The sequence below is a fragment of the Desmodus rotundus genome, chromosome 2 (genome assembly GCF_022682495.2).
Source record: "Desmodus rotundus isolate HL8 chromosome 2, HLdesRot8A.1, whole genome shotgun sequence".
NCBI classification, from domain to species: domain Eukaryota; kingdom Metazoa; phylum Chordata; class Mammalia; order Chiroptera; family Phyllostomidae; genus Desmodus; species Desmodus rotundus.
The window spans coordinates 190,454,993-190,467,735 of NC_071388.1; the positions used below are offsets into that span (position 1 = coordinate 190,454,993).

Here is a 12,743-nt window from a genome sequence, read left to right on the forward strand (position 1 = left end):
GTGGTGGTCTTCTACTAATTACCCAGTTTCTCTGATAGGTAAATCTTATAGATAACTGTTTCTTAAAAATATCTGTGGGCTCTTATAAATACTTAGTATGTTGTAGATGCACCCTCCACTGGCAATGTCGATAGAACATATCAGTCCACAGAACTGCATTCTGGAAGTCACTTCCAAGTAGCTAGTATTGTCTCATGTCTGAAGAAAAGTCCCCAAAGTATGGTCAGGGTAATGATTAGAACAATGAAAACAGAAGGATAAAATGAGAAATTATCTCATGGTATCCAATGTAAGATACTGCAATGTCAAAGGTTTAAAAGTTAAGCCACACAAACTTTATATTCTCAAAGAGTCTACAGTTTAGAGTCAGTGATAGTAATCTAGGGATCATTTATAACATAGTGTGATATATGTGCTATGCAATCATACAAGAAGAATTCATATCTCATACCAGGGGGGTAAAAGAAGACTTCTTGAAAGAAGTGGTATCAGAGATATGAACATGATGGCAAATATTAGCCAAGTAAAGGAATGTGCGGGGGGAGCAGAAGGCAGGAAGGCTCAGAGACAAAATAGATGGGAAAGACGGAGTTATACAATTTAGGGCTCATTCAACAGCTAAGAAATTTGAATTTTATCCTGAAGGCAATAAACGTTGAAAGGATTAAACAGGGAAATGACTTGACTAGACAGTTATTCAACAAGATGGTTTAGGAAGTTGTTGCTATTGAGACCATGGCGGCCTGAACTGGTGGAGTGGCAATGGAAATGGAGAAAATCCGATGAAAAGGAGAAAAACTTAGAAAACATAGTTGCTAGGGCCTGGAAGTTATCTAGACATAGAGAATAAGAAAGAGAAAGAAGTTAATCATGACACCCACAACTCTGGCCCAGGAAACTTAGTGGATGTCAATGAGACATTAAAGATGATGAATTCAGGTCAGGGTAGACTGTAAGTAATAGTCATGTCCAGTATGTACAGAGTTACAGTCTCAAACTCACATGAGGGAGGTCTGGTCTTGCAATGTAGAAATGAGAGTCACGGGCTTAGGGAAATTAACTTCTGATGCCATGGGAATACACGGTATCACACATGGTAGAGAAAGTGTAAAGAAGAGAAATTCAAGGATAGAAACTGAAAACACCAAGATTTTCATGGATGCCCATAGACCAGCGCAAGTGGGGCAAGTGGGATTCCTGCACTGAGTCCCATATTTAAAGTGCCCTGTGCTTTGCTCCTCATGGAATGAGAAGTGTGCAGGGCCAAGGGAACATGACTACCTTGAGCTTGCTCCCTAGACCATACTCTGACCCCAGAATTCCTTGCCCAAATGGCTCTGAAGTTGCTCCCGGGGTGAGCAGTGGGTTAGCAGTCTTCTTCATACCAACTGTGTTGCTGGATGCATGCTTTTCAGCTTGAGGAATGGCCCACACTCCACTCTTCATGCACTGCATGTGGGTACAACGTGAAAAGAACTTGGATGTGCAGGCTGAGGTGTGTACACATGTGTGCTGAGCCTCCTTCTGAAACTGGACAGAACTAAGAGACTGAGAATGTGCCTAAGAGAGGGGCCTGGCTCCAGGCAAGGAGGCAGTTCTGCTCATGCAGCCAAGGTCTGGTGTGGAACTCCAAGGTACCTGAGAATTCCACATTTATTAGAACTCAGTCTTCTAAGTTAGAAAGGTAAACCATAACAGCTTTTCACTTTGATTTATACTAAAATATTTAGGCATATGAATGGAGGCCTCCATTAGTACCTTTGCCCCCATTTGTATAGCTATTAGGGGTAAATCCATAAAGGATGCTGAGCGGAGCAGTCACGAAGGTGGAGAAAATGCAAAAAAGTCAATGTCATCGAAACCAGGGAAAGAGGTACTTCGAATGGAATTAATCAATAGTGGCAAATGTTCTATAGTTGTGTGAGATAGCCTAAAAAAGATCCACTGAACTTGGCACTATGGAAGCTAGTGGTGACGTCAATGAGAATAATTTCAGTGGGACACAGGGAAGAAAGCCAGGGTATGAGTAGAAAGAAAGAAATTATAGAAGACAAGCAGAGAGAACACTTTCAAGAACTCCATCTTTGAAGAGAAGGTGAACGGAGATAGTACCTGGAAGGAGGCTTGGGTCTGAGGAAAGATTTTTTTTTTAATGATGAGAGTTTATCACATTAAATGCTAAAATAAAAATTCCAGTGGAGGTGGGAAGTTGACATATAAGTGAGGAAGAGGAAAAATAATAGTGTAAGGTATTTGGGGGGCTGGGATAGGAGAATCCCAGAGCACAATTAGAGGAATTAAGCTTAATCAGAAAGAGAGACACTCGTCCTTTGAAACAAGAAGAAGAAAGTATTCATGGAGATGCACATCGTCCTGTGGGATTAGTGATATTATACTGCAATCACCTCAACTGATTTTATTCCCTGTGAATCTGGACATAATACCATCAAGGAGTGAGGCGCCATATTTACAGAGAGAAAAGTTGAAATGGCCACAGTGGTAAGCAGGAGAGAAGGCTGTTGAGGACCAAACCGAAGGAGGGCTGCTGCATAGCATGGGCGGGGCAATGGATGTTTGAGATCAGTTATTCATTTATTTATAGTGACACCAAATTGTACCCAGTGAGCTTTACTCCAGAAGTACTAGCCGCTGTGTAGATATGGGTAAGAGGCTCAGCTGGCTTCACCAGAGAGTGGGGTTTCACCAGGAGAAGGTGATAGAAAGACAACAAATCAGGAGAGTCAAAAATTTTGGCAAAAGAATAGAAAAAGTGATCACAGGATCAAAGCTGGATAAGAAAAGAAGAGACAAATAGGAAGGAAGCTCAGGGGTCATTGGCTGGGAGACCTTAATAAGGTCAGAGAATAGTATTTAACTGAAGGACATAGAAAAAAGGAATTTATGGTAAGTGTGTAATAATAAAATGTTTTCCATTTCAGACATAGAAGGAGTTTCTATGCAATTGTTATATAATATATTACTGCTAGGGCAGAATCCAAATTAGAAAAACAAAACTTCAAATTCCTAGTAAAAATGTAATGTCATTACTTTAGAACCAAAATGTAAATTTAAAAATCTGTCCCTCTTTTCTAAGAAATGTAATAAAATCCAATTGAGAGTAGCATCCCTAAATCATAAAAAAATGAAAATGTTTTCAAAAGCAGAACTAAATAAATTCAGAAGACAGAAAAAAATAGAAATGAATTTCATATTTTCCCAACTACACTAGTGTCTAGCTGAGATATGGGCACTTAGTGGACATCCATCAAATTAACCAATTTTAAAAACAGATGAATAGCATTTTTTAGAAGTCATTTATACAAAGAAAGAGAGAGAAAGAAGTTACCAAGGGCCCATGGCCAGCCTTTGAGTGCGCTCTCAGGGGCTCACACTGAACTACGGTAAACTAGGGATCCTGGGGCTACAACCGGTCTTCTTTCAAGAAGCTCTGTCCATTAATCTTGCCTGCTTCTCTTAAAGTGATATTTTGATAATTTGTTAGTTCTTCAATTTTAGATTGAAAGGAAACCTTCTCTTAGTGTTTACTGGAGTAATAGGATTTTATTACCCTTTCTTCCCATTTTGAAATAACCGAAGATTCCCCCCCAGTTATCACTCAACTCATATAAGATGTTCCACAATGATTTTTACTATAGAATGTGAGAATCTATTTAAATAATTTTATTTCTTCTAATTTCTACCCTACAGAAGGTCTATAGAAATAGATATTACATGTGCAATTAATGACAATTCTTTATATTGAATCTCTTATTCACAGTCTTTTTAGAACTTAGATGCCTTTTGCATGCTCAGAGATACTTTATGACTGAACAGTATGCAGAACGATGCCAACTGTGAGTACACCAAAGACTATCCAAGGGCTGGCAAGTGAAAAAGGAGAGTCTAACACGTCATATTTAGTCTTTTCAGTTCAAAATAATAGACTGGATGAAAACAAAGATCAAAATACGAAATACAGAACCAATATAAACAACGTCTTAAATGTAGGCTGCTGCATTACTTTTCTAATGCAGAATTTAAAAAAAGAGATTTCCTTTCACCCTAGATCAAATACTAGAAACATTAACATCATGTAAAGAAACAGTTCAAAAACCAGGTGCTAATGCAAATTTAAAAACACTACCCAAAACTGTCTAACAGACACTCTTTTTCCCTTAAGTGTCATTATTTTTTTTAATAAATCAACATTTTGTTTTTACATGCTACTTTAGTTTATATATTATTTCATTTTGAGACAGCAACTTACGACTATCAGTATTTCTTTCCTTAAGCTCATAGACTTAAGTGTGTGTGTGTGCGTGTGGATGACATACATGGAGTGGCATAAAGTAGAAAAGAATAATGAAGAAAAGAGACTGACATTCATTTCATGAACTGAAATACACTGTATATATTTCTAATACACGGGAACATGTCTTTGCCCATTAAAATCACCCTTTTAAAGAAATAAAAGCATTTGTAATGCTTACCCACAAACTTTTGTGGAGTGGAGCTTTTACGTTTTCCCATATTCCCCGTGAGCTTCTCTATGACAGCAGGTCTCTCAAAAGGCACCAGAGAAATATTGTTGTCCATAATAGGCTCTTGTTCCTTACAATCTTCTATAGGAGGTACTATATAAAACCATACAAAAAACGCAATCTGATAATTTCTTCAACATTGGAAAGATACAAAGCTGGATTCGCCCTCTCAGTATGTGTTAGACAAACAAGCTAGCATGCTCAAATACAAGCAAGTAGAAAGGTAACCTCCAGTGTTCGGGCACCCAGAAATTTTACTCTGACACACAGAGGATTTGTTTTTATCTGAGCCTCTCTCAGATCAATGACATAAACTGTTGCCACTCTTGGTGGCAAACATGTTCATCTTGCTTCTCATCTTATTCCTCTGAAAGTGTTTTTGACATTGACTAAAATCAATACTACTTTAAGACTGCACTATTCTCAAGGCTCTTGGAGTTTATTTTTGTAAAACAATTTAAGTAAGTCAACTAGTTTGGAGGAAAGCTTCAACAGACACACAGAATAACAATACAGTATTTAACCAGATTTTTTTTTCAGCCATGTATTTTCTTGTAACAGATTTTCTATGGGATGAGCTGAGAGAGCTGGTAGCCCTACTGGCAGCAGCTAAATACCTGCACAAGGCAGCCTGGGGGAAGGAGATCCAGTTCTGAACGTGCGTAGTAAACTGTGGCAGCTCCATAGTTGTAATTTACTTTAAGAAGAGCTCTGCAGCAAGACAGAAGAATCTATTCCCAAATAGGTATATTTTCTCACTGAACTGCTCTGATTCACTGACGCACACTTTCCGTCCTGCTCCCTCTTCATCCCATTTCAGTTGCTACAGGCTAATATACTAGCTCATAGGTTGGATACTGGTATTCATAGTGTACACAAAGAACTTATAAAATTTCCCTTTGAATACAAACACTGTCACAGAACATTTAACTAAGGACGGAGTAACATCTGAGACAGCGTGAGATCAGCAGATTATAACCAGTGTTCACAGGAAAGACCGTAACATATTGCTTCTCGGTTATTGTTGCTTTCTCCAATGGTACCTGTGCCAACACTGCTTGAAAAAAAAGGTTTCATATCTTAGGAGCCGTAAAATGATTTATTCCCCTCCTTGAATTAGAAAAGGATAGTTTCATTGTGCAAAACACAATGCACCCTCATTTATAAGGGTGGATGCTAAAATAGAGTGAAAAAGCAAGAGATGAAAGTTAAGAAAATCCAGGGCACAATTCAGATGACCTATTTAATAAGCAATACAGGTTCCAAATTAAAAAAAAATTAAAAACAGCATCAGAAAATTGTTTTCCTAAATTGGACATGTTTAAAGAGATTGATATTCAATCTAAGTTTTAGGTTAACCTAATATAGTCTAGTAGATGCACTAGGAAAATTTAATCTTAAATCTCTGTTTTATAACAGGCTCTCTGGTTACTAATGGCAAGGGATTCTGCAATTACTGGGTGTTAATTTGGCAAAAAATTCCAAGAATGAGATTCAGAAACAAGGAAACAACTCATTTTCTATATTGATATATAATATTTGTCAAGTAGAAAAAGTCTGACCGCCTACATTACATAAAACATTATGTCCTATCTTACAAACTAAAATTAAAAAAGAAAAAAAACTAAAAAAGTAAAGCAAAGAAAGGAAGACCCTAACATCAAATAAGGGGGATCCAGGAGGATGGAAAAGCAGTGATGTGGTGGGGAACAATATAATTGCATAGATTATTATCAAAATCTTAATTTTTGTTTTGTTTTGGGTGGATTTGCAGGCATTTATTAAGTTATTAAGAAAGTAGTTATAGACCAAATAACTATAGACCAAAGATGAAAAATATGTCACGGACCAAGATCCAAAATGAAAGAAGGAAAGAAAAAAAGTTTGTTGTTGTAAATTTTGCTAAAAAACAGCAAAACTGGTTAACAGGGTTTGCCCCCGAATTGAATATACTAATTAGTTTTGAAATGAGTAGTCTTAAAACTTAGCAGTTTTGCTCTAAGTCTCACCTTGAATTTTCATATTTGCACACACTTAACATTCAAAACGAAACCTGGGTGTGGGAACTGTCCCATACCACATCCACCTCAATTCAGATGATTTGTCCCAAGTTCAATGAAGCTCATGTGAACAGAAAATAATGACTTCGGCAGAGCTCTGGTCTGAATTCTTCTTTACAACAGTCCTTTACATATCAAATGGAGATCTTGTTTCTACCATATTGGCAATGATCAATAACAACAGCAACAACAACAGCTGACATGTGTGTTAAGTACTGTTTTAAGGATTTGCATTTAATAATTCATTTAATGTTTCAACACCGTCCCCCCAACCAAGATAGGTATCATTACCATCTCCATGTTACAGATGGGAAAGCAAAGACCCAGAGACGCTATTTCCTCAGAGTTCACTTCTAGTTAGTAATGGATGTATGGCTGAACCTACGTGGCTGGGCTCTGGGCCACTATCCATGGTATTCTTTGTAGAATTAACTTGAATTTTTACTTTATATAAACAAGTTTAATATATTTTAAGGTCTGCCATTGGGAAAATAGCTTATATATTTTCTCAATTACTAACTAATCGGAATTTTTTGCTTTCATGAATCTGGGTGTAACTCATCAAAAATGTTTCTGGATATACAGGAGGTGGGCAAAAGTAGGCTTACAGTTGTTTGTATGGGAAATAATGACAATAAATAATAAAGAATAAACTCTGTGCTCTGCTTACTCACAACTGTGAACCTACTTTTGCCCACTTTGTACATTGCCTGAAACATAAAACAAGCTGTCTGGCTCACTCAGGGAGGTTTGCTCCCATAGTGAAGCGATCATCTGGGCTAAGAATATAACGACATGTTAACTTCACTGGTTGGAGCAAGTTTCATAACCAGATATCTTCCTTGAAGTTATTTTTGAAGTTATAACCAGGAAAAAATTGATTTATACTTGCATTATTTCATTATCTCATCACATTGATAAATCATACAGACAGAACCATAGGGTTCCCAACACAGAGACACCCAGATTAGGTCATACGGCCATCCTGTGGCCAGAGGGGCGGCCGCCTAGGCTGACAACCCGCCACGGCTCACGCAATGGGAGAGAGTTCTCTAAAGGGAAATGAAAGTCTTGTTATCGAAAGGAGAAGGAAGGTATGTGAGGCAGGCAAAAACAACAGATGTCTTCTATTTTGTCACACATTTTCTCCATGTTGCTGAATCTAAAAGAAACTTTTCAGTTATCTTAGTTATTTCCTTGAGAACATTCAACAGTGCTGATACTTTCTTTGGCTTCTATAAAATCACTCTTTCCATTTTCAAGCCTTCTGCTCTTACTCATCTTCATGGCTCTTTTTTTTATTTGTTTTTTTTTTCCCCTTCCTGGTATATTCTTGGCCTTCTAGATGTCTCACTCTATACTTACCCATATAACTTTATAAAGCCTGTTACTTCCAGCTACTATCTATATAATGATGGCTCCCACAATTTTCTATCCATTTCTCTCTTGAGAGTTTGATTATATATATATATACTTATATATATATATGATGTATATATATCATATAGTATATATGATATATATTCAACTTCTTTTTAGTTTCACTTGGCTAGCTTGGCTAACTCTCACAGGTACTTAAAGCATACTATGTTCAAAAACTGAAATCTCCATTTCCCTAATCCAAACTTTCTATTACTTTAATTTCCATCTCAGTGAACAGCACTACTACCTACCTGCTCATCCATGCTAGGTAATTGTGGCAGATCCTAGATTCCTTCCTTTCACCCAGCGTCCAGCCCCTCCTCTTCCTTGCCACCTCTCCTTAAGTATACAGGGAGTTCCCAAGTATTTTAGATTCTACATCTATAGTTGCTCCCAATTAACCAACTTTTCTGCATACTGCAGGCCACTAGGCCCAACTCAATCAATCAGCAGACTGTTGTAATAGTCTCCTTGCCTCTAATCTTGACTCTTCTGATCTACCTCCCACATTTCTAGCAACAAAATGTCAATGTAATAATGTTTTGGGGGATAAATTAAAAATTCTTCACTTAGCACGATAAGCCCTTGAAGCTCTGTTCACAGCCTGTATCTCTAGCCTTACCACCTTCCAATTTTTCTTCCCTTACAAACTGGGCTCTAATTATACAGAGCTGCTTCTAGATCCTCAACCCACAACACTTTTAGACTTCTGTTTCTTCACACATGCTGTTCTTTCTGCATGAAACCCCCTTCTTCACTTATTCAGCTAGCTAGTTATCTTGTCTTTCAAAACTCCACTAAAACATAACCTTCCCTAGAAATTTCTCTGGGATACCCAGTGTGATCTATCCTGTGTCTCCGGAATGCTTATCACATAAGACACAGTGTTCTAACAGTTGGTTTACTGGTCCATTTCCTCCAAATGTTGATAAATAACCTTAGGGTAGAGACTGCATCTTATTTGACTTTGTATCTGTAGTATCTTTTAGGATATGAGACAAATATACTATCCAATGGATGTTTTCTAAATGACCTAATGAAAGGAATGTCACCCAAGGGAAATACGTGGAGAATGCTTACTAGAAAGTTTACACATTCCCAATTATGTCTCCATACTTGCAATAAAGAAATTCCCTTTACCAAATAATCAAACCATAAATCTAGAAATATATATTTTTCTTTAAAAGTGTGCTTGCTCTCTTTCCGGTTCAGACTTTCATTTTTGTCTTTAGGCAAGGAGGGGATATTAATAATGTACTTTGATTTTAAAGCTTTTTCTTCAAGTTGAACAGAATTGAAAATGAGCATAAAATAATTTTCAAATAATCTACCATAAAACCAAATGCATTATTATCTTTATTTGCAAAAGTACAAGTCATTATTTTTCCCTTCCCATCAAACTAAAGACCCTTTTATTTCACCTGCTGAATATGTGTTCAGCGTTTCCCCCTGTTTGTTCCTCCTCCTCGGCATTCTCCCTCCCGTCTCCCCAAGCATGCCTGTCAGCCAACCACTTTGTATTCTACATTGGTGACATATTTCTTTAGGAGACACAAATTGATTACCCCAGTGAAATCCAAACACTGGATTAGCATAAAAGGATCTATCTTTACTTCACAATTTACTATTTCAATCTCATTTCCTACCACTCCTTGAGGTCCAACTATGTTTTAACCTCCAGAAACCTGCTAGTGTTCTTTTCATACTTCTAAGTCTTAGCCTGTGGTAACTACCTGCCTGGACAGTACATTCTCTGTGAATCTGTCCAAACAACACAATTTTTCTCTTCCTCCTCCATGGGTAAAACACTGTACTATGGAGCTTTCCCTGACTTCTCCAGACAGGGAGGTCAGTTCCGCATCTGTGCCCCGGAGAAGCATATATACACCTTCACAACTGCATGTGCTTCACTTCATTTCACTTTTTAAGTATGTATTTCCTACTGGACTATAAACATAAGAAAGAAATTGCATCTATTCCATTTACCTTTATATCCCCAGAATGTTCCATAGAATTTAGCACATAAGCTCTTTATAAATGTTTCCTGAGTGAGTGAAAGAATGCCGCTTCAGACACTTTCTCACTGTAAGAGCTAATATGAGGAATAACATGTTTTGCAAGAAAGGCTAGGAAATATAACTATGTCAGATATGAAAATAAAAGAACAGTAATTAATTTCAAGGAGCTAATGGCTATCAAAATGATAGCAACTCCCACATAAACCATCAGAGGAAAAGACAAAAAATATATAGACTGCATGGAACAAGATAGTAAGAGAGGGAAGGGGATAGAAAGGATTTCCCTGTGGCTCTGTTTAAAAGGAGACACATGCCAAGTAATGTATATGAGGTTCCCAACATGAGACAAGGTTAACAATGAACTCGAGCAGCATTTACCTATATTTTTCTCTCTTATAGCATCTATCAATCCCTACCCCACACATTTAATTCCCCACTAAGTATGTTAGAAAAGGGAAAAGGAAAGCAAGGAAAATTTCAATTTGTTATTACAAAATACCTAGAAAAATTATAGTATTAAATGGCATTAATATAACCTTAGGTGGTTAAATCAGTATCTAATACTGAGGAACAAATATTCGGGTTTCTAAATGATATGGAAACCCACCCCCTCCTCCTTGGCTTTGCCCATGCTCTCCCCAGGAGCTGAGTGTCTCTCCCACTTTCCCCACTCTCCCTTCACCAGCACAATTTCAGACTAGTCCCATTTACTAGTCCCACTGTAAAGGGCCTCTGCTGGGAAGAGCTAAGCAAGCTGAAAATGGGGTTGATGCTGAGGTTGCAGCACTTTAGGAAAAAGTATTTTCCTCTCCCAAAATACTGTTTAAATTGCTTGTAAGCACTTAATCTGTAACTGGTTAATCTGCCAACAGATAGTTAAATGTTGACTATAATTATTTATGTACACCTATTTCCCTATATCAGTAGAAAAATGAATTAATAGAATTAACAATCCAATCAAATGTACAACTGCAATAAGGGATCATTATATGGAAAAAGTAGCAGGGCCATAAGGTGTCTTTGGAAATCTTGGGCATGTCCCCAAGCCTCTATCAGCTACCTTGCCGCAAGCCACCTCTAAAACCAACTATTTAAACAAAAATAGTGTGCTTGGTAGGCAAATGAAACCTCCAATGTCTAAATTAATGCCAGGAAGTAACATAACTTTAAAGGGGATGGAACATTTACAACTTCTTAATATTTAATGCCCAGAAATGCAACAGTAAAAAGAACTATTTATTGGGTGTTTATTGCACACCCAATAACATTTAATTATCATGCCAAGCCTGTGCACACTTAGACACCACATAGCTAGACTGCATTTGTCGAACTCCTAGGTTCATCACTTCAACCTCTGTGCTATGAAACCTATGCTACACTCATAAGCCAGGTAATGCAAACTTGCAATATCAAATTCGCTAAGACTTAAAACAGAAAGGTTTTATAATTTTTTAGTTAATAATAATATAAACTAATAGACTCACAATGATAAATGGAATCAAATCTGATCGAGTACCCTCAATACAAAGAAATGCTTTAATTATTCACAATAACAAAATATTTTAATCAAAAGGAATTCCCAACAACATATAATCACTAACTGCTAATAAGCACAGTTCCATAGTATACACTGTATAAAACAAATAAAAGCCCCACAAATAATCTTAGATCTGTCTATAAATTGCTCAATAGATATTTATACTTTAAGTCACCATAGCATTCTCCAATTGCACTATTTAATATTGGTCAAATCTTTTTTATGTAACAGCTATAAAACACCAATAAGTTAAGATTTTTGTATGTACTTGTATGAATAATAAAATAAAAAACATATAATTAGAAGGATAAGACAAGTCAAGATGGCTCCAAATATACATAACTGAAATTAGTAATTTTCTTTGTGAAGCTGATTTACTAACATTAATTTATCAGCAGTAGAGGATTATTAACTGATAAATCTTAGAGACCGCCTTTCTATATGCTACTGTGTGTTGTTGAGATCAGGGTGTTTTGCTTGGGTTTTGATTTTTGTGGAGGGAAGGGGTGCCTAATTTTGACCTAGTTTGTGTCCCACACTTACAGAAAGCAAAATCAGTAATTTCCAAGATAAATCACAAGACAGACCGGAGAAAATTCCAATTATATCACTGATCACTTACCTAAGAGAAATGCAAAGGCACAAATAACCAGCTAAATCTATTAGGAAACCTGGAGACTTATGTGGAACCGTCTCTAACTGTTAGGAAGAATACATAGTACCTTTGTTTGTTGTATGCAAGGGTGCCTGCTATTATTCTGTTTATGCAAACACATGTTAGGAGAAACAATTTGGGAGTATCACAAAAACTCAGTATAGCTTGTTTGCAAAGTGTCCCAAAGCTCAACTCGTTTCAAATTCTCAAGAATATAATCCCATGCGAAGTTAATGTGATCTACAATTGCTTTAAACAAAGTACGATTCCATCTCCTTGCCGAAGGGTAGACAGAACTATTTACCCCACAGCAAACGACAAGAGCAGTAGAGAGGAGGATGAAGATTGTGAAGGCCGTTTCTACCCACCATGGTGACTCATGACCTGCCCCGCGGCCTCCATGCTGACGTTCTGGAGATAGTTGTGGCAGCGCTCCTTGTGCTCCTCCAGTGAACTGCGCTGCTTGTAGCTTCGTCCACAGTAGTTGCACTTGTGAGGTTTACCCACTGA

The 12,743-nt window shown here is 37.3% G+C and overlaps 1 protein-coding gene across 24 annotated transcripts in view; it reads right to left on the minus strand.

Moving 5' to 3' along the window:
• IKZF2 (IKAROS family zinc finger 2) overlaps positions 1-12,743 on the minus strand; it is a 138,472-nt gene that overhangs the window by 1,957 nt on the left and 123,772 nt on the right. For 22 of the 24 annotated variants that reach the window (XM_053919049.1, XM_053919037.1, XM_053919043.1 and 19 more), the window contains 2 exons: positions 12,602-12,739; positions 4,491-4,634 (listed from right to left, as the gene is read on the minus strand). In XM_053919049.1, the coding sequence (XP_053775024.1) occupies positions 4,491-4,634; positions 12,602-12,739 (282 nt within the window). The remainder of the gene's footprint in view (positions 1-4,490; positions 4,635-12,601; positions 12,740-12,743) is intronic. The other 2 variants (XM_045197973.2, XM_053919051.2) reach the window with 1 other exon arrangement.